Source organism: Pollicipes pollicipes, unplaced genomic scaffold, assembly GCF_011947565.3.
Source record: "Pollicipes pollicipes isolate AB1234 unplaced genomic scaffold, Ppol_2.1 Scaffold_4881;HRSCAF=5763_pilon_pilon_pilon, whole genome shotgun sequence".
Lineage (NCBI taxonomy): Eukaryota > Metazoa > Arthropoda > Thecostraca > Pollicipedomorpha > Pollicipedidae > Pollicipes > Pollicipes pollicipes.
In genome coordinates, this window is record NW_023596576.1 from 34,497,275 (window position 1) to 34,524,199 (window position 26,925).

General features: G+C 54.9%; 1 protein-coding gene across 1 annotated transcript; it reads right to left on the reverse strand.

Moving 5' to 3' along the window:
• Positions 1-702: 702 nt before the first annotated feature.
• Positions 703-10,178, reverse strand: LOC119100287 (bifunctional glutamate/proline--tRNA ligase; the record flags this gene model as incomplete). Its single annotated transcript, XM_037223393.1, has 7 exons — positions 703-962; positions 1,366-1,844; positions 2,928-3,181; positions 3,534-3,732; positions 4,316-4,468; positions 5,025-5,945; positions 7,440-10,178. Coding segments are annotated over 7 exons (4,902 nt in total), but the record flags the coding sequence as incomplete, so codon positions are not given.
• Between the last annotated feature and the right edge of the window lie 16,747 nt (positions 10,179-26,925).

The following is a 26,925-nucleotide window of genomic DNA, read 5'->3' on the forward strand; positions in this document are numbered from 1 at the left end:
TAAATCACCAAGCAAGTGTATAGGTGTCAGCACTAGTCAGAAGCCTATGCATTCTGGAATGTTCATCAAACACTGCTTCACTTTTGTCATCAATACGCCATGATCGAACATATTTCGTGCCTCGAATGCTCAGGAAATTTGCAAGCAATTTGTGAAAGAGCGTTCTAAGGGACCATTCCACCTGGTTTCATCCAAAGATCCCTCGGGAGGTGTTTCACGAGAGGCGCTTCGTTGCCTTTTTTATTGGCTCGATGAATTTACGATATATAAGTGTGTACAAGCCCAATGATTTTTGACGGATGTGGCTCCTGTGCCCAGCAATTTCCAAGTCAGGCCAGTTCAGAGCTATGAGGCACATACCGCAGAAGATGCCACACAGGGACCCTGTACACAGGGAGCACGTCGCCCAGTTTCTGCCGTCCAATCGTGCTCCTAGACCGATAAAGGGAAGAAATGACTTCGTGACATATGAACGCTGATGCCACGTTCTGAACACACCCGATCCTGTTGGCCAAGTAGACTGAATTTTGCTTTGCGCCCACAGCTTTGCTTGCGGCGCTTCAACGCAGATTCTCCGACCTCAGTGGTCTAAAGTAATAGGCTCCATTCAGCTCCGATAGCATCGCAGCTCCAACAACAACTGTCAACCCTCAACAGCTTCCACCAACGAAGGCTCTCTTCAGTTCAGACAATACCGCAGCGTCACCATAATTGTATGTATTCCGTAACAGCCCGCACGTGCGAGCACCAACAGCATGTAGGCCTTTGGCCGGAAGCCGGCAGTGTTGCGGGCGCGCCTGCAGCGCTAGTAGCTCCTGCCGAACATCGTATAGTGTTTTGGCTTGTTGGTGCAGCTGGGATAGATGCAGCGGGCATCGGCTGCCAGCTCTCGCGGCTGCGTGAACGGAGTGCAGAGGCCCTTGGCACCCATGGCGGGCGCGCCAGGCTCGACAGCCTCCTCCCTGAAACACGAGACGAGCACACGTCAGGGCGAGCTGGCGCGGCTCGGCTGGGGCGTGCAGAGCAGACATCGTACGTCCAAACGGTGCGGCACGGGTCATCCGAGGTCGTATCCGCCCACTTAAGAATGGTACAGAATGGCATAGCTGTGGCACACCACTGGACACAATATATTTATTATTTCTCACCTGGATCTCGTGACATTTCACGTAAATAGACAAGTTGTTTCAGGTGTTGTCGGAAAACCAAAGCTATTTGGCTTGGACCAGCTCAGCTGCGTTATTTCGTGCCTGTGGTGCATTTTGTCAGTGCCCATCAAACAGCATTGTACAGAAGGCAATTTTGTCAGTTCCCTCTCCCGCCTCTTCAGCCTCAGCACACCAGTCTGCGCAGAGGCGCACTAACCTGGCCGAGTCCTTCTTGATCCTCTCCTCACAGCTGATCTCGCCGCAGTAAGGCGCCTGGATGAGGCACTTGCTGTCCAGCTTGCTGCAGAACTCGGTGAAGTCGTGGCATACCACCACGTGCTCGTCCTGCTCGCGCTTGGCGCGCTCGAACATGGCCGCCTGGATGACCTCCAACTGGGCGGGCACCTCCTTGGAGAGCGCCTCGCGCTTGTGCGTCTGCTTGGCGCCCGTGTCGCGGCGCACGAGCACGTACTCGCCTTGACGCAGGTCGCGCGGCCCCAGCTCCAGCCGCAGCGGCACGCCTTTCAGTTCCCAGTGGTTGAACTTCCAGCCGGGTGAGTAGTTGAGCCGCAGGTCGGCGCGGCACCGCACGCCCGCCGCCTTCAGCTGGGTCTCATACTCGCCGCAGGCCGCCAGCAGCCGGTCGCGGTCCGCGTCCTTCATGCTGGCTGTGATGCCGCACGGAACGACCACCACCTGGCGGCAGCGGCGTGAAGCTGAGCGTGCGAGCGGCGACGGCCTCGCGAGCGCGGCACGGACGGCGGGAACGAAACAAACGACATCGAAGCAGTGCAGTGGAAAGAGACGGAAACGAGTCAAACAAGGTTTGAAGAATAACAAATTCGCCTCACTTCTCATCGCAAACAAGATATGCCATTCGATCAGCATGCAAGTCGGTCTGTGTGAAAGCAGCATGTGTAATAGCCTTCATCCAGGAATGGGTACAACACTATGATGTAAACACAAAGCAAAATCTTCGACGAGTGGCATGCAACGTGTAACGATTTAGACCTGATCTCGACTAAACGTCACCTTGGAGACAGCAAGCGACCATTCGGGCTGTTGTAGACGAAATTTCGGGCTAAGATCTCTGCGGGCTGCGTGAGTACGGGGAGGGTACGAAGGATAGGCGTGATGGGGAGAGGAGGGCAGTCAATGAGCAAGCTCTTCGACAGCATTGACCCGATGGTGCCCAGTTCGAATCTCTCTCAATTTGATCGCGCGGCCGGCTGGTCGTCGTGGAGACCAGTCCCCGGTGGGCGGGGCACCAGGTCCTCGGGCGCTACAGTGGGTGGGGCGCCAGGTTCTCTCGTACGGTACGGTTGCTGGGGCGCCAGGTGCTCATGCGGTATGGTGGGTGGGGTGCCAGGTCGTCAGGCGGTACGGTGGCGCTAGGTCCTCAGACGGTGTGGTGGGTTGGGCGCCAGGTGCTCGTGCGGTACGGTGGGTGGGGCGCCAGGTATTCGTGCGGCACGGCGAGTTGGGCACCAGATCGTATGGTACGGCGGGTGGGGCGCTAGGTCGTCAGGCGGTACGGTGGGTGGGGCGTCAGGTCATCAGATGGTATTCATATTCATGAAGCATTGATAGTTAGCCATGCACAGTTCGTGCAATAACCATTTCGGCAGCATTTTCGATGGCAGGGAGTGAGATTTTGTGGCCGCCTCCGCCTGCACATACATGCCGCATGTCGATGTAAAAAAAAAACAGGGGTCAGCTAGTGAGCCCGAAGAACATAGCCTTTTCCGGACGTTTTCGCCGGCGTCCCCCGCGACCCACCTGTACGCTGGCCACCCGCGGCGGCAGCACCAGGCCCTGGTCGTCGCCGTGCACCATCACCATGACGCCCAGCGTGCGCGTGGTCAGGCCCCACGAGTTCTGGAACACGTGCTGCTTCTCCTGCGTCTCAGGGTGCTCGAACACGATGTCGAACATCTTGCTGAAGTTCTGGCCCAGGTGGTGCGAGGTGCCGCCCTGGATGGCCCGGCCGCTCGCGCCCACGTACGCCTCAACCGTGGTGGTGTAGTCTCCGCCTGCGGTGGGGCGCGCAGCGTTCACAGCGGACACCCACCTGAGAACACGTACTAGCCGGCGGACCACCGGCACCACAGCCGCATGACATCAAACCACTCAGCTGAACGTCGACAACGCCGTCGACCAGACTGCGGCTATAAGCGAGGCTTTTTCGTAAGCCCTCCACTAACCGAAAGGCGTTTGAACTAACACGCCGCGCCAGCAGTGTGGCGAGATCCGGATCACAACACCCGACGCTGACTCCCAAACGGCATCCTTCTTCATGTCCCGGTGATTCAAGACTACCGGCCACGGATACGCGACAGACGGACGCGGCGCAGCTCAGCGGACCGGCGGCGGTCGGTCACTGACCGGCAAACTTCTCCTTCTCCGTCTTCCGTCCGGGGATGACGGGGATGGCAAGCAGGTGCTCGTAGATCTGGCGGTACAGGTCGAGGATCTGCAGCACCTCGGTGGCCGCCTCCTCCTGCGTGGCGAACGCCGTGTGTCCCTCCTGCCAGAGGAACTCGCGCGTGCGCAGGAACGGCTGCGGGTGCTTGAACTCCCAGCGCTGCAACGGCACAACATCGAGCTCGCTCAGTCTCGGCGGTGGGCCGCGCGTGGATGGCGGCCTCCTTCCAAGTGCCACGGGTACTTTTACAGGGACCATAACCATAATTTGTGGCGACTGACGCGTGCACAGAAAAGCTAACCAGCACTGTGGATCCGCGTTGGCCACACTGTCCACCTACGCGGTGGACAGCATGGTCGCGCAAGGTCCGCAATGTGAGTGGGAGCACGCCACATGGCGGCAGTCCAATACGGAGACGCCACCGGACCGGGTCAGACCACGGCAGCACCACTCACCACCGGACCGGGTCAGGCCAGGGCAACACCCCTCAACACCGGACCGGGTCAGGCCACGGCAGCACCCCTCACCACCGGACTGTGTCAGGCCACGGCAGCACCACTCACCACCGGACCGGGTCAGGCCACGGCAGCACCACTCAACACCGGACTGTGTCAGGCCGCGGACGCGCCCCTCACCGCCGGACCAGGTCAGGCCGCGGCAGCACCACTCACCCCGGACTGTGTCAGGCCGCGGACGCACCCCTCACCGCCGGACCAGGTCAGGCCGCGGCAGCACCACTCACCACCACGTTGCACCACTGGTTGAGCCGCAGCGGCAGGTCGCGGTGCGACTGGATCCAGCGTGCGTACGACGGGTACATGACGGTCTCGCTGGTCGGCCGGATGGCGATCGGCTCGGCCAGCTCTGTGTCGCCCGACTTGGTGACCCAGGCCACCTGCGGCCGGGTGCGTCCGGTCAGGACGGCCGCAATCGGACGGGCGCACGACGGCGTGGTCAAGCGCATCGGAGAGACCGGTGACAGTCGATTGTCGGTCAAAGTAGAAGGCGGCGATGGCGAGTCAGCTAGGCACACGCAGATGAGACGGGTTTAGATTACGGTGCTCGTCAAGGCTCGCGACTGCTGTGGCCGTTGGCGTTGATATTCGTTCGGTGAAAAAGCGGCATAAGCCTCTTCCTAAATCGAGTCCTCTGGCAACAACGCCGGTGACATGCCAACACGGCCCCAAATGCCTTCGATGGGACGGCTGACCTCCCACTCCAGGACACGGTACCTTAAAAAAATCCCACGATACACTACCGCAACAGGGTACTCAGGCTACGTGTGTGGTTAAAGGACTGAGGATTAAAGAACCATTTGCAAATGTATGCTACGTGAATTGGCATATCCAAAAAGATGTCAGTGCGCCCAATATCACGGTTGGGCCAGAAATCCATGTTCCTCAGCCGGCGGTGCGGGCCAGGGAAAGGCCCATGGGTTCCGAACCACTGACCTCCGGGGCGAAGTCGGCGATGTGCGTCTTCTCCTTCTCCAGGGCAGCGTGCGAGACGAAGATCGGGAAGTAGCAGTTCTCAACACCGAGTTTCTTAATCTCGCCGTCGAAGAAGTCCTTGATGGCCTCCCAGATAGCGTAAGCCCAGGGTCGCAGGATGTAGCAGCCGCTAACGTCGTAGTACTCGATCATCTCAGACTTGGTGATCACCTGCGAATACCAGTCCGACAGAGCCTCGTTCTTCTTCGCCTCCATGCCGAGGCGGGTCTGCTTCTTGGCAGTAGCGTCATCGACAGCCGGCTCGGCGGGTTTGGCCGCCTGCTTGGCCGGCTTCTTCTCTGCCGGCTTCTTGCCGCCAGAGGCGCGCGCGCCGCCTGCCTCCTGGCCGGTTAGCTCCTTGTAATCCTGCTTCAGCTTCAGCAGCACCTTCACCTCCGCGTCCACCAGCTCCTTGGCCGCCTTCTTAGCCTTGAGCTCGCGCACCTTACCGCCCTGCTCCTCCACCTGTTTCTGGAGCGCCTCGGCGGCGGCGGACGGCGGCGTGGAGGCAGCGGGGGCCGCGGTCACGGCCGCGGCCGGTGCGGTGGTCGCGCCCGGCTTCCAGTCCTGGCCGGTGGCCGCCTTAAACTCGGCCTTCAACGCCAGCAGCGTCTTCACCTCAGCGTCAATGGCAGCCTTCTCGGCCTTGGCCGTCTTGAGCTGACGCACCTTGTCGCCCTGGGCGGCGATCTTCTGGCCGAGGTCGGCCGCGTCGCCGGCCCCAACGGCGGCGGCGGCGGCGGTGGCGGCCGGTGGCAGGGCCATGCCCGGCTTCCAGTCCAGTCCGCAAGACGACTTGAACTCGGCCTTCAGCGCCAACAGCTCCTTGACGGCTGCCTCGATCGCGCTCTTGTCCGCCTTGTCGCCCTTGAGCTTCCGCACCTGAAACACAGATTCAGTCGATCAGTCCCAGCGGCCGCCTCACAGCGCGTTCAGTCAGCCTTCGCATCCCGGCGCCGGCCGCCCGCGCCGCACCGGGCGGTCGTCACCCGCCCCCGCTGACCCCGGCGCCGGGGAGTCCCGGGAAACTGAGCCACAGCCCCAGCGTGACAGCCGAACCGTAGGTGCTGACGGCAGCTCCAGTAGTCAGGCGTGCGGCCGCCCGGCGAGTCTATAGCTGGACCAGGCCATGCCGAGGCATCGCTGGTCGGTCGGGGCACACGTGCGGCCCTCCGGAGCGCCGTCGCGGTAGAGCGTCGGTTTATGCCCTCCCGGCAGAGCCAGGGCTCAGTACCACACTCCACTAACGCTGTCAGTGGCAAGCTGCCTCTCCACTCCGTCCGTCTCAGCGCACAGGTCCCCAGCTGTAGACGGCCGTTAGTCTCGACGGTCGGGTCAGTCCCGGAGCGAGTCACATCGTGCCATGGCTAGCTTCGACGGTCAGGTTAGTCCCGGAGCGAGTCACAGCGTGCCATGGCTAGCTTCGACGGTCGGGTTAGTCTCGGAGCGAGTCACATCGTGCCATGGGCGACGATGTGACTTCGACGGTCGAGTCAGTCCCGAAGCGAGTCACAGCGAGCCATGGCTAGCTTCGACGGTCGGGTCAGTCCCGGAGCGAGTCACAGCGAGCCATGGCTAGCTTCGACGGTCGGGTCAGTCCCGGAGCGAGTCACAGCGTGCCATGGCTAGCTTCGACGGTCGGGTCAGTCCCGGAGCGAGCCACATCGTGCCATGACTAGCTTCGACGGTCGAGTTAGTCCCGGATCGTTCCACGTATCACACGACGTCGTACAGGCCAGTCTTTGTCTTGACAATCAGTCTCACAGCGCGTCAATCCGTGCTGCAGCCAACTTTGTCTCAATCAGCATGGCTCTCCAGCTTCAATACACCGTTTTGAGTGACGCTTTTCAAAATCATGTCCAAAGCATGCTGACATTAAGCGGCCGCAAACAACACACACACACACACACACAAATGGAGCAAGCAGCCAAATTGAACGCGCATGCAGATAACGTACGCGTGAAGGAAGGGTGCGTTTGAGGCATGGTTACGCAAGTAAGAGCAAGACCGAAAAACTAGAAAAGCCAGTGACGTGCAGTTGGTCCCACAGCTACTGAGAACCATGCCAAACACACCGCGTTCACACCGCGATCGCGCCATATCAAGCCAGGGTCGAGCACAAACAAATAACGTGCAAATTTGGAGACCATGTGTTATGTATGCGACAAGCAGCAGCAGGACAGTGAAAACATGCTAAGAAGGGACCGTACATGTACCGTATACCGTAAGTTTGACATTCTTCTCAAACATTTTGGTATATATATATATATATATATATATATATATATATATATATATATATATATTCCATGCATTTGGGGCTGGGACAACGGGGACTACACACAGCACTGCACTACAAGCTGCGATGATTCCAACCTTGTCGCCTTGTTCGATGATGCGCTGATTCAGCTGAGCGGTGGCAGCGGCGCCGGCGGAGGCGGAAGGAGCGGCGGCAGGAGCCGCAGACGGTAACTGGACGCCCGGTTTCCAGTCCTGGCCAGTAGCCGCTTTAAACTCGGCCTTCAACGCCAGCAGAGTCTTCACTTCGGCATCCACAGTAGCCTTGTCAGCCTTGGCCGTCTTCAGTTGGCGTACCTTGTCGCCCTGGGCGCCGATTTTCTGGTTCAGGTCGGCCGCCGCGTTCGCACCAGCCGGCGTCGCCGCAGCCGCCTCTGGTATTTTCATCCCCGGCTTCCAGTCCTGGCCTGTGGCCGCCTTAAACTCGGCCTTCAACGCCAGCAGTGTCTTTACCTCGGCTTCGACTGCGACCTTGTCCGCCTTGTCAGTCTTGAGCTGACGCACCTTGTCGCCCTGGGCGGCGATCTTCTGCGCCAGGTTGGACGCAGCGTTGGCGTCAGCTGGCACCGTCGCCGCAGCCGCGTCGGGTATCTTCATCCCTGGTTTCCAGTCCTGGCCAGCGGCCGCCTTGAACTCGGCCTTCAACGCCAGCAGCGTCTTCACCTCGGCGTCGACTGCGACCTTGTCCGCCTTGTCGGTCTTAAGCTGACGCACCTTGTCGCCCTGGGCGGCGATCCGTTCGTGCAGCTGACTGGCGCTGGCCGGCGCGGTTGCCGGCGGGCTCGCGCCCGTCTTCTGGGCCGGGGCCGCCTTGGCCGCCTTCGCGGAGGACGTCGGCTCCTTAGAGTGACCATCCGGGATGTAGATGAGCACGCACGGGCTCTCGCGACCCGAGTGCACGCTGGCAGGCCGGTACGGCGAGTCGCAGATGAAGAAGCCGAGCCGCTGCAGCTGAATGATCTCCGACTGCTTCACGTGCGCCAGCTCCGGGTCGCCCAGCATCAGCACCTCGGAGCGCGTCTGGCGCGCGATATACTGCTTGAAGTCCTCGTCCTTCCCGAGCACCGGCTTGGAAATAATGTGCTCGTAGTAGACGCAGACGGCCGGCACGAGCGGCGCGCGCGGCGTGTCGGCCAACCACGTCAGCTTGGGCGTCTTCTTGAAGTCCTTGTTGTCCAGCTGCGGTGTGGCGTCCACCGAGATGCCGTCGGCGCCGCGCACCACCCGGTCGATGCGGATGTTGCCCCAGTTGATGAACGTGGCGTTCTGGCCCTCCCGCAGCACGTCCACGTCGGCGGCGTCGATCAGCACGCGCGGCGCCGTCCACACGGTCTTGGTGCCGACGTCGGCGTTCTTGGGGTGCTTGGCCGCCTGCGTGGCCTGCTCGGCGACGCCACGCACAGTCACCGCCACGGCGCCGTCGGCCGGCACGGCCGTGTAGCGCGGCGCCACCGGGTCGATCACCTTCTTGTTGAACGCCCAGATCTTGTCCCACTCCATGAAGACGACGGCGCGCGACGAGCCCTGCGCCACGATGAACTGGCGCAGGCCCTCCACCGTCATACCGCGGCGCAGCACGCCGCGTACGGTGGGGAAGCGCGGGTCGTCCCAGCCGGTCACCAGGCCCGAGTCGACGAACCAGGTCAGCTTGCGCTTGGACAGCACCGTGTTGGTCATGTTCAGGCGGCTGTACTCGTAGATGTGCGGCTTGCGCAGGCCGAGCGCATCGATGAACCAGAAGTACTGGTCGTCGCGGTCGTGGTACTCCGTGGTACGCAGCGCGTGCGTCACGCCCTCCAGACTATCCACGATCGGGCAACAGAAGTCGTACGTCGGGTACGCCTTGTACTTGGTGCCGGTGCGCACGTGCGGCTCCGGCTTGCACCGGTAGATGGTGGGGTCGCGCATGCAGCCGTTGAACGACTTCATGTCGATCTTGGCGCGCACGCAGCAGCGCTGCCCCACCTCCGAGCCGGCCAGCATCTCGCGCCACAGCTGCAGGTTGCGCTCAGGCGTGCTGCCGCGGTTGACGCTCTCCACCATCTGCTCGCGCTCTGTCTTCATCTGCTCCGGCCCCGTGTCGTCAACGTAAGCGCGACCCTCTTTGATCAGCCGCTCGCACATGCCCAGCATGGTGTCGAAGTGGTCGGACGAGTGGGTGAAGCGGTCCGGGTGGATGTCCAGCAGCTGCAGGTCCTCCAGGATCACCTTCTCGAAGTCAGCCTTCTCCTTCTGCGGGTTCGTGTCGTCGAAGCGCATGATAAGCTGCCCCTTGAACATCTTCTGGTAGTGTTGGTTGAGCAGCGCCGCCTTGGCGTGGCCGATGTGCAGGAAGCCGCTCGCTTCCGGCGGGAAGCGCACCACCACCTTGCCCATCTCTGCGCCGGGCAGCTCGACGAACTTGCCCTCCTCCTTGCGCGCGGTGGCGGCGGCCGGCGGCGGCGCGGCGGCAGGCAGGGGGCGCAGCTCGCTGGGCAGCGCAGCCAGCGCCGCCTTGGTGACGGCCTGATCGGCGATGAGCCGGTACCAGCGCAGCACGTTGGCCGGCACGGCGCCGTCGGCCAGCAGCGCCTGGAAGTGGCCGCTGCCGTGCAGCACGCCCCACACGGCGTAGTCGGCGACCGTGACGGCCTCGCCGACCAGGAACGACAGCGTCAGCAGCACCGCGTCGAACTCGGCCAGCGCCGCCACCAGCTGCGGCCGCGCGCCGGCGCCGGCCGCCAGCCGCGCGCCGAACGCCAGCCAGTGGTCGGCCGTGGTGCGCGCCAGCGGCGTGGCGCCGTACAGGCGATCGGCGTCGGCGGCCTGGCGCGCTAGGATGGCGGCACACCGTGGCAGGGGCCGTCAGCGTCAGGTCGGCAGACACGACCACACTCGTCTGGCCAGCCCACTCCAGCGTGACGGCGCCGCCGCGCGCGCGCACGTGCTCGGCCGTCAGCAGCACGCCAAACGGCGGGCACTGTCGACTCAGCTGCACCTTCATTGTCGCCATCCTGAAAAGGCAGTGTGGGCGGTATGCAACAGAATGGGTGCCCATAGAGTCGGCAGGTGCCCCACAACACAGAGCTGCTGATAGACTAGTGTTGTCTCATGTCAGATGACCTGCAATGATGACCGCTGGCACAGTAAGCCCAGATGTTCCTTTGTGAAAATTCTACACTTTGCAGCACATGCTCATGTCAGGCAGAAGCACCCCATGGAATAAATCTGCACTAGACCAGGAAACCTGCACACTCAGATACCAGCCCCTGCAAATCCATGCATCTGTGTGGAATGGTATAGGACAACAAGCTTTCCCACCTTCAACCAGGTCACCTAGCCCAAACCAAGCCAATAGCTGAATGACACTCTCACAGTCTATCTTGTGTGCCATAAAATCAATAGATATAGGCTAATAAAAGAGAAAAATAGATCAATTATGGTTTGTTACACTTATGATTAATCAGGTTAGGTATGCAAATCTAAAAGTACAACTGCCAGTACCTACCCTGATTGCCTTGCTTTTAAAGGGATCAAGACCAACAATTAATAACTTAAAGCTATATATAACATAAAGCATGCAAAAGGGTAGCAACTTGTAAGAGGCCAGTACTAATGATTCATATGATGTTTTTCTTTTGGCTTGTTTCTTATCCATTCCATTGCAAGCTGTTTTCCCAGCCAAATCTTGACTTCAACATGGATTAAAACATAAATATGTCTAAAAGTACTGCAGTGTGCAAAACAAAGGCATGGCTAGCTGGCTAGCTAAGCATGACCAATGACATAGATAATGAGCAAATATCACAACTTCTATCTATTTGAGTAGTTTATAGCTGAGATGATGTTTAACATAACACCTTATACCATTCAACCACACATTAAACAGAAATGCACACAGTAGCCGCTTGGGCTACCTTTATCACACCGGCATAACAATTTGATAACTGACATGCTTTTACCATACCACCAAATTTGAACAAGATAGGCACCTGAATGTCATGTAAGTGACACAACCATCAACTGTCATGTACATGACCCATGCCAGCTGTTATGGCATGGGATAGACAGACAATGGTATTGGATCACTTGATCACTAAAAAATGGCAAGATCAGTGTGCTTCAGTAATAATCTGCAGGAAACATGGGTGAGAGGCTTCTTACTCAGCCAGTGTGCTGCACTGCACTAAGTGAGATAGCCGTGCAACTAAAAAAAATGGAACATAAATTCCTGACAGATTCAAAAATGCTGCCAAAATGTTTAGCACAAAAATACTCAAGCTTCTTGCTGACTTTGAGTTTTCTTAAAACAACATACTTAGCTTGGCAATGGCCATTCCACCCAGCTTTAAAAAGCAAGCTCACAAACTTCAACACTCTAGCCTGTATTTTGTTCAAACGTTACCATGCACTACCACGGGCTTTCGACTGTGAACGGCGGAAAAAGACAGGAATGCGCTACACACGGTAGCAGACATGCCCTCGCCATATGTTGCTAATCACCCACACGCTACGAGTTTGCACGTCAGCTTCTACAAACCCATCGGGGGAAAACGCATCAAAAATATACCCACAGCGAGAAAATGAGAAGTGAGAACGGCCACGAACAGCGTCAATCACCGCGCCCAGACAGCCGGCCGGGATCAACACGTACGGAATGGGCACTTGGCGGTGGCAAAACCTAGGCGAAACTCGTACAACGTGAAAGCGGCATGCGTCAACGCCCTAAGCGTTACATACGTAAGCATACGCCGCTGATGGGCCATGTTTGTCGTAGCCGTGCTTTAGTAGTGGCAAAAAGACTGTATCATCTTAAATCGTTGGAAGAACGGAGCTAAGTCGCTATTCCTGATAAGGACTTCTTGCATGCCATTATTGTGCCATCATTTGAAACCATTTTTTTAGTCAAACGTCATGGCTAAGGGAAAGTATTCGAGAACATGCGGGTAGTTTTGGTGGAGTTCGTTTGTAATGCTGGTTCACTATTTCGTCATACGAAGTATTCGGAGAACAGGCAGCCAGCTTTGGTGTTCATTTGTAATGCTGCTTTTCTATTTCATCAGAATAAGGGCCAGGGCCAGTGTCTCTCTTATGGTTGTCGAAGCACGTTTGAAATGAGCTACCGGTGCTCAGAGCAACACGGAGCCGACTTTTTGGTGTTGGCGGAAGGGGCGGATCCAAGATTTTGTCAAGGAGGAGCCACGCAACATTGTGGGCCCCCCGGAGTTTGGGGCCCCTCCAAAAAGTATCAAAAGTTATTTCTCTTGTTCGTGACATTTTAGAACAGGTTGTATGTAATAAATAAACATATATATATATATATATATATATATATATATATATATATATATATATATATATATATATATATATATATTTATATGTGTGTGTGTGTGTGTGTGTGTGTGTGTGTGTGTGTGTGTGTGTGTGTGTGTGTGTGTGTGTGTGTGTGTGTGTATGTATACATGTATTTACTTATTCACTTATTTAACGAGGTCGGAAACCCATTTTACTGTGCACAGGCCTATATAGCTGGGCGTGCTATGCATACATACACATAAAGCTCACTCATTTTCTACAGATAATGTTACATGATGTGATTTTCAGGTTAAGTGTTTCGAAACAACAGGCAAAATAAACTTGAGTTGGCTGCAACGACCATCAAAACCAAGCACGGACATGATTCCTAACGTATGCATTGATGGCTGGCCGGCTGGGCGGCGTAACCAGCTGATGGCTGGTGACCAGTGCATAATTTTTTCCTTTGTGATAAAGGAGTGCAGCATATCCTAGCATTTAAAGTATGTTTAGAACGTCACACGCTAGTATGATGTCACATACTCAATGGCCAATGGAAATGACACATACGGCGTCGGCGACATGTAGGATTACGTTCGGCAATTGCGTATACAAATTTATCGGCGCGTATTAGACAACTGCTCTAAGGCGAAGGCACCAAGGGCAATTGGGACGGAATCTGAGCGATTATGGGTGCCGCAGGAGGCCAACAAAGTGGCTCTCATCAACAAATATACTATCCTCGGAGCAAGCAAAAGAACCCAATACCAGCATCGTGGGCCCCTAAGCGATCGGTAGTGCCCCGGTTGGCTGACGTGTGTTGCCCCACCCAGGGTACAAGACCCTCTGAGCAAGGGTGCATTATCCAAGACCATGAATCAATACCCCTGTGCGATCAAGAGTGTACGAGCACGTTAACAGAAAGAGCCTCGATAGGATTGAATAGTCCTCCGCAAATGAGATCAAAGGGAACGATCCTTCGATCAAAGCAGAGGGCCTCTGAGCATGGAGTATCTCAATGTCTTACTTTATCAGGGCCACAGTAACAGCACAATGCCCTCAAAGAAATGGAAAGAACCGGAGACTTATATGAATGGCCCCTGAGCAGCTGAGTGTACCCTGGCATATGGGGCCCCGGAAAAGTGCACAGAGCATTTCGGGCGAATGGGAAAAGTCCGTGGAAGAAAACCTGATCGATCAAGAGTGCCCAGGCATGGAAGCAGATAGCGTCCCAACAGCAGCGTTGGGTCCTACGAGGAGATGCAGAGATCAAAGGCAACATGGAAAGCTCCTTAGGGATCAGATTGACAGATTGCAAGTGGGCATGTAGGACCCGGGCGGCAGCGTAAGGCCTTTGGACAGCGTGATGAGCCTCAAATCCCCCCCCCCCCCCCAGCAGTACCTTTTCAACGAGGAATGAAGTAACTTCGCCTGCTCATGAACTCTTTACTTTTGCCAGCAATCGTTCTCAGCCGTCTGTAGGTTCAAAGGCGTCCAATTTTGTTGCAAGAAAACTGCGCCTGTTCGGCCGGTTATGGGCCTCTTCGGAACTTTAGGTCCTCTCTGCATGGTCCATAGAGACGTGGCCCCGTGCCGCTCCCCCCCCCCCCCCCCTCTTGCATCCGCCACCGGCCCGAGCAGTTTAGTAGATGGGGCCCGTCAAGAACACAGGACCACCCATCAAAATAAGAAATACTTACGACAAAATATGTAGGGCTCCCAAGGATTGAGTGTGCTCGGGCAGATTAAAATATAGGGCCCCTGTCAAGAGCGTATGGCCCTCCACTTAAATAAGAAGTACCCAGGATCCAACATGGAGAGACCCCAAATGATCGGGTGTGCCAGAGCAGGTTAACTGATACGGCTCCCAACAAGAGCGCAGGGCCCTTCATTCAAACGGAAAGCACCTTAGCGCAGTAAGCGGGAAACTCAGCGATCGCTGGCGGCCAAACGTGACGCAGAGTGACAGAGATGAATACCAGGCTGCCAGGAGAGGCCAGCTCAGCGCAGACGGGTGCTCAGCAGCACGCAGCAGAGGACCAGCATTTCAGAGACTAGTGAAGCATTTCCGACTATCTAGGTTAGCGCCAAAGGCCGGAGAGCCTCGACTGACATACCGCTGCGCAGTCTCAGATGGTGGCTTTAGGTGCTTCCCTCCCTCTACAAACCCAAAGTGGAACTCTCTTGGCGCAAAGGACGACTTAAGCTCATTAAGGAGCAGTATCTCTGCTAGTTTAAAAATCACCGAGACGAATGAAATCGACCAATAATTATCTAAGACATCAGGACTAGACTCACGTTTTTTGACGAGAGGCACAATTGTCCTGCAGGAAAAGCTGGACGATACCCGCAGTTCATAAAAGCAGGCGACCAGGAGCCGTGCCAAAGTCTGTGAAAGGGCTGGAGAAGCTCCATACAGAAATCCCGCCCGCACGCTGCATCGCGTCCCAGACGCGCAATAAGACTAGCAATCTCATCAGGAGAGAAGTGTGAGTGAGAAGGCCCCTCTTAAAATGTCTTAAAATGTAGAAAATGGCCCCTCATCATGTGTGAAGGACCAAGACCGGTCTCAGCAGCGGCTCTGAGCATGGCAACATGCTGCTTTACCACAAACTATTCTATCGTAAACGCTCGCAACTGCCTGAAGCTAATGTGAGACGTGGAATCATCGGCTGTGAACGATGACCGCGAGCGCTGCATGCCACATACAACTGCTCCACGCGCGCCCAGAAGGCACGGAGCCGCCCGCCGCGACGCATTATGGCAAGAAGCCGTACCTCTCGGTCCGGCCGGGCTCAGGCAGCCCTCTTATGTGCGCGTCGGTATGCCCTCCGTTTATCTCTAAAACAGTTGTGCAGCGATGATCCGTGAGGCCGGCCATCTAGCGTCCAGAGAAGAAACCAGACCCGCTCTCCGTTACGAGCAGCTGCGCGGGACAGAGTCCACCAAAGTTTCGGCGATCGCTAGGGTCTAGACCAGCCGGCCTCGGAGGCTGCTGCATGGATCACCGATGTCAGCCCAAAAGCCCTCTGATCAGCGCTGAACCAAGAGGGCAAGCCGCAAACCGAGGACAAGAGGGCAAGGCAAGTTGCCAAGCCGCTCGGCCAGGCCACTGCGGAATGCATCATCACGGGCAGCACGTTACTAATTGACCATGACGCGCTGCGGACCGACTCCAAGGCGTGTACCTTCACTGTTCTCCGTTTGCCCCTCCTCACCTTTCTGACGCCTAGAAAGCAGGGCATTACAAATGCGAGAGCTGTATTGCATCAATGGAAAGAATGTTTCTTCTAATTGATTCAAAAGTAAAAGGAACAAAGAAAATGAAAACTTGAATGTCACGTCCAGTTGAGTGCAGCAGGCTGAGCTAGTCATACATTTAAAGCTCCGCATTCGTGCCGCGTTTACTTAGGCCTTTTCTGTTATTTTCGCATGATGCGAATATCTAATTACACGGTTAATACCTATGCGGTGTCAATTTTGGTCTAGTTTTGCGTTATTGTCCGAGTGTTTTGACATTAATCAGCGACATCCAAGTTCTACAGACTGCAGCACGTTGTGTTATTTCGCCACATCTTATCGGACAAACTGGTCGAATGTTATTGCTCCAATTCGTCCCGTCTTGACTGGAGACAGATGTCTGGAGAGCTGGCAGTCCTGCGCTAGCCCATGAGATGCGTGTGTGTCCACGAACCGAGGCACTCCGCACCGTGGTCTTCCCTGGACAGGGCAAAAGGGTGAGGCGGCCTTTACGAGGTAGATGGTGATGTGCGCATCTGTGTGCAGTCTCACCTTGGCGTGCCCTTTATTGGTCAGATTTGATTTCCAGTGAAGGTGTGCGTTGGATGTAGCATTGAGTTAGATGGATTAACGTACATTTAGTGCATATCGCGTGAGCACGAGATTTTCCATTTGTTCGTGCGAAGAGCCGGGCCTGTTCGACGGTGTACACGGATCCTCCCTTTTTTACCGGCCTGCAATTACCGTGTGGCAACCGAAGCAATAGTTGCAATGAGATAATTCTTAGATAGTAGAACGACTGACCACCGAGTTGCTGATGTTGATTCACGTGCGAGAGGGCTTGATGTTGAGAAAATCACTGCCACAACCCGTTGATGGAGTCCATTGTGCATTGCGTTGACTGGTGGCCCACCCAGAGGAATACAAATCGACACCAATAATTCCTGAAGAATGACCTTTCTATAAGTTGCGATGAATCCAATGCAGGGTTAACCCGCGCCCGGCCGGGGGTCTGAGAAAACTGTTCCCCACCGGAGGGGGGAGTGGGTGGGGGGGGGGGCGGACTTTTCCCTGGGATCTCCAACTTCCAGACGTCGTGTGAGAAAAATAAAGGTACCGTTTTGAATATCTCGTCAAATCACGAAGAATGCACACCAAATTCTTTGTTGATGTACGCGGTAAATTTACGTCCGCATCAGCGACAAAGTCGTTTGGCTGACACTTGATCTCAGCCATTTGTGCTTGATCGGGTTGGCTACTTTCGTATTGAAGTACTTTTGTTTTTGACAAAGACGAAATGAGTAGAAAGATTTAATGAAAACTTGATTTCTCTCTAAACCTAGGATGGTCTCAGGGTGAACGGATTCCAGCATCTTTGCTGCGGTTTGTCCCCTGGAATCATGCTATTATAGTTTTATGCTCAAGCGTCCACCTCGGCTTATCCATGCCGCAGCAGCACGAGTCCATTCAATGGTTTTATACGTGACGATGCAAAGAAAATCTGCACATTGAAATGAAGTTGCGTCTTATCTGCTGATCATTTGTGGGCAGTCCGTGGTGAACCGTCGGTCTGGTCTGGATGAACACCACTACGGGAAGCTGCAAAGCTTCGCTCGGGCTGCGGCTTCGCTCGCAACGCCATCGTCCCCTTATCTCTGCGCTGCGAAAATGTGAAAAAAATTCGCGTTGCATTTTTAGCCCTGTGTTCGCCAGATCCTCTCGTGTAGTGTTTCTGAATGTGTGAAGCGGACACCCAATCATGCACGTTGTCACTGCTTCTGAACTTTGAGCAGTGGTCAGGTCAAACATGGCAAAATATATAGAATTCGATCTTAAAACTGTGATGTCATAAGCCACAGTAAGGCGATGAAAGTGGAGGCGTCAGGATCATTCAGGGTCGCGGCCAGATCAGGCCAAGTCTTCAAAACTGTCCATAGTGTCGTTGAAAGACTTACAAGTGCCAGGCGTCCGAGGTATGTGCCGTCCAGGGCTGCGGCTGTTTACGACTAGGACTGCAACTGCGACCGCAGCAGAGGGCTTCAGCAGCGCAGCAGAAAGCTTTAACAGCGCATCTCGCAGACTACCGCTCGGTGACGACACACTTCACATGGCAGCGAGGCACATGCTCCTACATCTTTGGAAGTACCAGATGTATTGCCAGCAATGCAGGCGGCATTTGATCGCGACATGTTTTCAATGACTTGCTCCGCGTAATTCAAATAATCTTGATTAACGACGAGGCAAAAGAGGCGACGAGGAGGTGGCGATATGAACAACGGCGATCAGAACACATGTGAAGACGACTGTTTCAAATTAGGATAGGCATAAACACTACGTGTATGTAACCTGCTTTGGAAAATAAGTCAAGCCAGCAGCGTGAAAAGCCAGCCCGTCCAAAATCATAGAGCATATATCATGGACTCTAACGACCGTGGCAGCTTGAACGGTCCAAGTTAGAATACAACATCAATCACTGGCGCTAGCTGTGAACCTCAGCCCTACAAGCTACCATGACGCCCATAAACAGCTCGTCAGCTAGAAGCTATCCAAGAAACAACACTGCTCTGCAGCACGCAGAGTATGGCAGCAGTGTGACAGCCGTTAGCAGCGCGGCAGCCATCAAGCCGACTTCTCACCATTCCTACTGCCCAGGGCCACGACCATTCCGCTTCTTCAGCTCGTGCAGCAGGCGGACCAAAAACGTGCTGCTGGGATCGGCCGTGGGCGCGGGCGTGGTGGCGGTCAGCTGCTGGCGCTGCCCCCGGCGCTGCTCCTCCAGCTGGCCGGCGATGCCGCGCAGCTGCTCGCCGGCGCTCTCCAGTTGTCCGCCCAGCGCCCGCTCCGCCGCCGTCGTCAGCTCCTGCGTGCGCTCGGCGCTGGTCTGCAGGCCGGCCAGCGGCTGCGTCAGGCTGCTGACACTATCCTGGCAGGCGGCGCGCGTGCGCTCGTGCTCGCCGGTCCGTCCAGCAGCCAGCTGCGCCACGGCCTCCGCCACGCCGGTTACGCTGGCGCGCAGCGAGCTGAGGCCCGAGCCAACCGCGCCCTCCAGCGTCTGCAGGCGCACCTCCAACGAGTCGACACCGACCTTGGCCGTGTTCAGCTGCTTCACATGTGCCTCGAGCGAGGTCAACATGTCGGTCACGGCGAACAGCTTCTCTGTGAGCACGTCGGTGACGGGCCGGCGCGATCCGGCGCTGACGAACGCCGCCGCCGGTGCGACCAGGCAGGCGGCCGCGAGCAGCAGCAGCAGCGGGGCTGACATTCTGGAGACCGACAGCAACAAGCCCGGCGCGGCGAGGGCGACTGGTCCCACTGAGATGGCGGCGCTGGCGCCAGCGTGCCTCTGGCCAGCCGACTGTTTACCGTGCTGCTCCGGGAGTCAGAGCGTGCAGGGGCGCATCGGTGACGTGCGAGAACATCCAGACGCCACGAGGGGACATGGCTGGACGAAAAAACGGGCGGGGAAGTCCGTCAGATTATGGGAAATCTTTGTACTGTCTGGGGTTGGGCTATCTATCGTTGCGTCGGACAACCGGGCTCAGACCCTGCTACAAGAACCGTGGGTCGGCATTCTTGCACATGATATTCCTATTACGCGGGCGGACACAGCATTGGTCTACAGCCAAATTTGTCTTGCCTGCCCATCTGATACGCGGGCACTTTTGAGATGCCGCGTTGTCCCTTGACCAGCGTCATGTGGCTAGATATCTGTGTTATTTCTGGCCTCGTGGCCTGGTGTCATCGACCTCGTCAGTCGAAGCCAGGGTAATATCTGGGCTGCCCCCACCGGTCAGCCATTCACTGCTCACATTCAAACTAGAAACTCTCACTTATCGGGTTTCTTTCTTACCTCTCAGTTAGGCTTGTTTGCCGACCGACGTTATACTCACGACACGACGTTGTACACGCTCGTCTTGTATCTGCTCAAGAAAGGGCAACGGGCTGCAACGAAAATCAACACGTCTGGCAGGGAATGACACCACTCGCAGGGTATTTATCTTATCGAAGTGAGTGTAACCCGTTTTCTGCTTAGTCTATTTTCGAGTTTTTAGTGTCAGTATTTGGTATAAAACCAAGCAAGCATAACTGCCGCCCATCCATCAACCACCGCAACATGATGCAATTTGCCATCGCTCGCTACCTCAAACGCAGGTCCCCGTTTGCGACAGCCAACAAATGCGACGCCACGCTTTCCCATCGATCGAGCTTAAAGCTTACTATAGTTTAAACGCCAACGAATACTAAAGATGAGCGAACTGACCGATATCGATCTTACTACGAATACAAACTACACAGTTTTAGGCCGCGCATTGTGTGAGCCTGGTGCAAATCATGCGCGTCGTGACCAGAACGCACGGTAAGATTCTCGCCTTTCTTCCGACCAAAGCAGGAAATCTGACTTCACAGGGCAGTTGCTTTCACAGCGCTGTCGAGTGGGGGTTTGAGCGGAACGTCAGCACCCCAGCCGCAGCGCGCCGCCAGGGTCGCCGGCACTGCGACGTCGCCGGGGGGGGGGGAGAATGTCCAGCCGCACCAGTGCCGTGACCGGGACCGCCCGCGTTACGTCCGGCCGAGGTCTAGGCACACGTCCACGTCGCCCAGCGTCACGTCCGGCCGAGGTCTAGGTACAAGTCTACGACGCCCAGCGTCACGTCCGGCCGAGTTAATTCGAATCTGAATGTACGGCGGATATTGTCATTGACCCAGCACCACTCGGGTCTTACTATTCCCAGCAGCGACCGCCTGCGGGAGGGGGGGGGGGGGGCAAAAGGTTTCCTCCCTTAAAAAAAGCTGCAGTTTTTACGACCAAAGTCGCGGGACAGGCGTACCAGCGCCACCTGATTGGACAATTTGTAGCTTCACCGGTCTGGCCCGTCCCGGCCCGTCGCAATTTTGGCGGGCTTATATCGTTGCAACTGCTGGTCTTATCAACTGGAAGTTTGCAGCACCACATGGGGGAACGTTGCAGACGTTTTCCTGCAATTCTTTAATTAAGACATTGAATGATCAGGTGACATATTTTTGCGACGCCGCAATGTCACAGCATTTTCACCTCTCCATCCGATAACATGACGCCCGTCAAACTGCAGGCCATGACGCGACATCTTGCGGAAGTGGCTGTGTGCAGACCATGCCGCGGCATCTTGCGGAAGTCATGGATTAGCACGCGTCTAGGCTTTTCATGGATGAATGCCAACTCTCAGCAAACAGGGGAGATGGGGAAAGTGAAACAAACTGCATGCCGTAGGTAAACATACCACCTACAACTCACCCAAATAATTATTATACCTAAATAGCTCTTATGCACATAGGTGAGCCGGCAGTCGACCAGGAAGCGGTCAGTAACCATTTGCATGCAGGAAGCCTCAGACTGGGGCCTAATCCGGCACCAAATCTAAAATGAGCTTGAACTAGGATAAGCACAAACAAAGCACATCATTTGTCGTCGAGCCTGGTAATATGTACGACTCTAGCACATTTACCAGTTCCAATTCACTGCGTCATGCGTAATATGCACACCATTGACATGATATGGGGCATTTTTCCAAACCATTTGCTCGTGTGAAAATCCGTTCGGCTCCCTGAGGCCATAACATTCACAATACACAACGTTTGCGAACCATTTCTTCACAAAAATGAGCATTTTGCTCCGTGCTGGAAGGCAGTGTTGCGATCGCACGTTGCACGCGTTTCCCTGCTCAATATTACCGTGTTTATCTACTGACGAATCTAGGGTGGAGTTCTCGAAGGTGCTTACGGTGAGTAACAAACATTTATATGGGAACAGCGGCAGATAAACTGTCTGCATGGTTCAGTTTTAAAACGGCGTGGCGCAGCGTGTCAATGTCTTCAACACCATGTCTGAGCTCTCTTCTGTAATCTGAAACAAATCTTTCTCGTGGCTTCGAGCGGGCAAATCCTTGGTTTAGACCAGGCTGCAGTTAAGCTACCAGATGCGAGCACAGACCCGTGGCAGGTACGGCTGTGGGAGGGGGGGGGGGGGGGGGGGGGGGGGGGGGCTTCAGGAATTTTGTGCTGTGTTGATCTCCGAAGAATGTGGAGTGTATGTGATGTATCCATGTCAACTGCGTGAAGTACGCCTCACGTTTGTCTTACAAATGAACAAATTTGCTAAATGTCGTGGTGATACTGTACTAACCAGTGATTTAGTACTATAGTATTAGATATTAGCACTAGATAGATACTGTACTAACTAGATTCGCCAGAAAGATAACTTTCGGTGAATTAGACCTCCAGGGAAGATTAGGCTCAACATCACTCGTCCTCTCTATGACACAGTCGAATGGTAAGTCACAACGAGTGTAAAATCTGCATACTGTCCTAAGGCAAACACTCTTACTTTGACAATGGAAGGAAGAAGCTAGATTGCACGTTTTTGTCTGAACGCTAGCTTGAAATTCAAATTGAACGCTAGCTTGAAATGCTGCTGATGCCGGTGGTCCCGGCAATTCCTCGAATTTGGAGCCCTCTCACCAAGTTCCGGTCGCATCACACCGCCACACGCGCGGATCAACTTTCACACGGATGTCGCTGCATGAGTGGCGCATGCACTGCAAACTGACTTAAAATCAATGTGCATACAGGTCTGAACTGGTGCAAAGGCAAGTCAGCCCTCCAGCTTTCGCCGGCCCTAATTGACGCATTTCCAAAAAATTACCGGCAATAACACGCACGCACAGGTAAAGAACGTAAAAGTAAGGCGCATTTCGTGGTGCTATATGCTGTTTTTCTGCCAATGTTCAATGCATACATACACACATAAATAAATAAATGTATATATATATATATATATATACATATATATGCATATGTATAGGGGGTGCCGCTAGTGTAGTGGTTAAGGCGTCTGCGTTAACCACTGCGCGTCTGGGAAACCAGAGGTACGGGGTTCGATTCCCCGCGGTGCCCGTCCTTCCTGCCAGAGGGAGAGGCAGGCGACGCCATATAGCCTCAGTAGCGGGGTGCGTCGTAAAGTCCCAATGGCATATATATATATATATATATATATATATATATATATATATATATATGTATGTATATACCTATATAGCGGTATTTCCTGTTTACCCTCCCAGTGCGGCGAACACGTTTTCACTAACTCGCTTCTGATGCACTTCCACGCCCACGCTGCATTCAGGAAGTTCGATGGTCCCTTGCACAACGCATTTGACCCCTCGAACCGCATGCAGCACGATAGCTTTCCTGGATGCCACGCGTTCCGCAGCTGCTCATGAAGCACTTTTACGGCGAAATGTCATTCAACTTTCCGGTTAGCATGGTCGCTCAGCTGCGATATGCCGGCCAAGTAAGTCCCTCTACCTCTCGCAATTAAACACTACACGGAAATCAACATGCACGTGTAATTCACGGATTTTGATAAGTTGACACGGTGATGCACATGGAATTTGATAAGTTATCATCTTAGCTAGCACCAACTTTCTACAAACATTGCATATCCCAACATTTAACCCGGGTAGGAGCCCCTGCCGCACGAACTTACGTGGGCGTGGCCGCACTGGGAACTCAAATGCCGTCAAGCGCTGTGGTCGGGATAACAAAGCCGGCTGTGCGGCTCGTTCGTGCAGCTGGCTGATCCGGAAGGCATACTGACAGCTGCAGCTGCGCTGCAAATGCCGCCTGACACATTCTCTCCATCCCTCATTAAAGCCGACGGTTCTCGAACAGTGGTCGTCTCATGTTTCGACGAAGGAAAATGCGACTGCTGTGACAACCGTTAGCTATTGTTCAATGCATCTCCAGACTGCGTCTAGGAGCGGCAGTGAAACAGGTCGTTTAGAGATCTGCAGCAACTTGACTGGTGTCGGCTCTGGTCCCTTTTTCCCCAGACCTCTGCCCCGCCCAAGATAAATGCGTTTAGGCAATGGCTGACGCATTGCTGGTAACCGGACTGAGTCAGGCCGCGGTACGATGGCCGAAAACCAGCATTTCTGATTGCCGCCACGTCGGCGTCCTGATCACTACTGTTCATTACGGATTGCTTAAACGGTCCACAAAATACCACCATTATTTTCGCTGGCATTCAACAACGCCAAGTTATGACATTGTTGTGTCGCCGTTACCACCTGCCAAAACTGCACAAAAACGGTTCTCTCTTCGCCCAATGGCATGCCGCACGCGCCGGCTGCCCTTTTGACCTTTGTCCCTTCTGGCCTCTGCATGCAACGTACGTGGTATCTATGCAGAGTTGGCGGTAATGAGCGCAACAAGCCGACATTTTTGCACATAGCTCACCACTGATTGCTGAGCGCGACCAGATACAACTTGGTAGCGAAGCTATGTCTTTGAACTGAGTGTGTGACACTAAAATTACTAGTGTAACTTGAAGCAGGTGTGAATCCACACTACACGCAAGTACAGGTTTTTGTGGATACCTGACTGCACTTGGCCTCATTGTGAGTTGGGCGTTTTTATGCTGACGGTAATCGACCTTCATTATACCAGAAGGCACTGGTTAAACAAGCGCTATCAAGCAGGCAATGATTAACATGACACAACTCCATGTTTCAAGCTGCGCTTATGGTCACGAGTGAACAAGATAAGGCACAAAGTGACATTTAAAACCAGGGCGAAGCGATGCAGAAAATGCGCTAAAATAAACACGCCTGTCATCAGCATAATAAAGCCCAAGCGCTGCGCATGTATTCCGACACGCCCGAGGCGGGCGAACCATACACTGTGTCAGCATTCAATTCACGGCACTGGCGAGTCAGATCATATACACTTTATGGCATAGCGGCGTCTATCTATTATCCAGGACGATCAGTGCGTAACACATGGCTTACAACACAGTTAACCGAAGGCAGAAGAAACTGACATTGGGTTCCCGATCTTTTTTTGTAATTTGTAACGAAAAACCGGGTCTTTAAATCTCAGCATTATGGCGCCATATCACACGACAAATTTTGACATCACTCACATACACTTACGTTTGTATTCCAAGCACGTTAATCCCGAGCGCAGGATTCTTTTAGTGGATTGCGAGCTCAAAAACGAAATACATGCGTTGTTCGATGCAAGCTGTTCACCGAGGCTTCCATTCATGCATATTCCTTGGTACTGTTTATCGGACCTTAAGCTTTATCGGGCAATTGTCCCGGAAACTGATGCAAAGATAAGCAAGCTTTTTGCAAACCTGCAAAATCTGAACAATGTTCTTGATATCTTTAAGCCCTGCAAGTCTACCTACAAATCAGACTGTTGACGTATCAGAGTGCAGCATTTCCGCCCTGAAAACGCCACAACGCTGTCTGCCGACTTAGCAGGAGTTCCCTCCCCATTCCTTCTGATCAGCTGTGGTCAGTGGGTGTCGCGTCATGCCGGTGTGGCTCGGGATGGATTGTCCGTCTGACTTGGTCCGCCGCTATTCTCTCCTGTAGTGCATATCACGCTGCACACAACTGGAAACAGCAACTCGAAGGCTTATTGTGCTCACGATGAAGATCGACACGGCATCTGCGCTCCCCAAGCGTGTGCAGGAGGCTTAGCTGGCTACGAGCGCAGTCAACCGAAAATAAGGCACGGAACACAATTGTCAGACTGTTCTCGAACACACGTGTTAAACCTTTACTCTCACCGAAACTCAAGCACTTGGGAGCACCTACGATCGCTCGTCCGTCTAACTGTCCCGGATGGGCGGACGGACCGTGGCCGGGCCCCGACTCGGTGGCTCAGCGGCGGGGCCGACCGGCCGGCGCCGGCACCGGGTCCGAGTGGAACTGCGTCACCTCCTGGTGCGAGACGGCGGACCGGCGGCGCGAGCGCCGGCCGGCACCCAGCGCACCCGTGCCGGAAGCCGTGCCGGTCGTCGGCCGTGTACGTCACGATGCGCTCCAGGCCGTTCGGCTCCAGCACGCGGTACTCGCCAACCACGCCGCCGCCGTCCCGCCGCTCGTGCATCGACTTGGAGTCGCCGGTGCGCGGGTCGGTCACGTGGAACTGGTAGCGGTAGCGCGGGTGCGGGTCCGTGTAGTCGCCGCGGTCGCCGCCGTACACGGCGTGCTCGGTGGGCGCTGTTGGAGCTGTAGCCGGTTGTCGACGTGTCCGTGGTGGCGCGGTGGACCGTTGTTGTTGCTGTAGACCCTGTGGGCGCCGTGGCCGGCGTTGGTGTGTATCTCCTGTTGAAGCCGGTTCGGTCGCCGTATCTATGGCCGAAGCCGTAGTTGTTGCCGGTGGCACGGCTGCCATCGTCGCTTAGATTGTGCTGTCGCCCGCAGTGAGTCTGAGGCCATCAGCAAAAGCAGAGCAGACAGGATGGAAACAGCACCGGGCATCTGTTGGCAGATCGGTCACACACACATCAGGAGGGAGGACAGGATCAAAACGGCGCCTGGCATCGGTTAACAGATCGGTCAAATGCATATCAGAGAGAAGACAGGACGAAACGGCGCCAGGCATCTGTTAACAATCGGTCAAATATACATTGGGAGAGAGGACAGGATCTGAACGGCACACGGCATCTGTTAACAGATCGGTCATATAAACATCAGGAGAGCAAGCAGGATCTGGACAACATCCGGCATCTGTTAACAAATCGGTCAGATACACATCAGGAGAGCAGGCAGGATTGGAACGTCGCTTGGCATCTGTCAAATCGGTTAAAAGCATGCCAGTAGGCAAGCAGGATTTTCACTGCAGGCATTCGTTCAGCATTGGGATTATGTTTAATTCCCTCCTGATGTGTGCGGCTATTGTTTTATTTCAATGCTAACAGTGGATGACATCTGTCAAACGTCCGAGTACACCTACCTACACAACAAACAAAAAATCGTTAGTGTTCCACGTTTCCATGGGGTTTTGACCCGAAATGGTCATCTTGAAGACCTTTCGGTGCAGTTCACAGCGCTACCATTCTTAATACCTGAAACCCTCAAGTTTCTGAGCTATACGCGCGCAAAAATGGGGACACTCTAAGGGGATAGTATTTCAAAGTCATCTTGGCGTTTGACGCCATACAACATCATTCTCATTCAACATCAATTCCTGTCATCCATAAGTAGCAGTGATC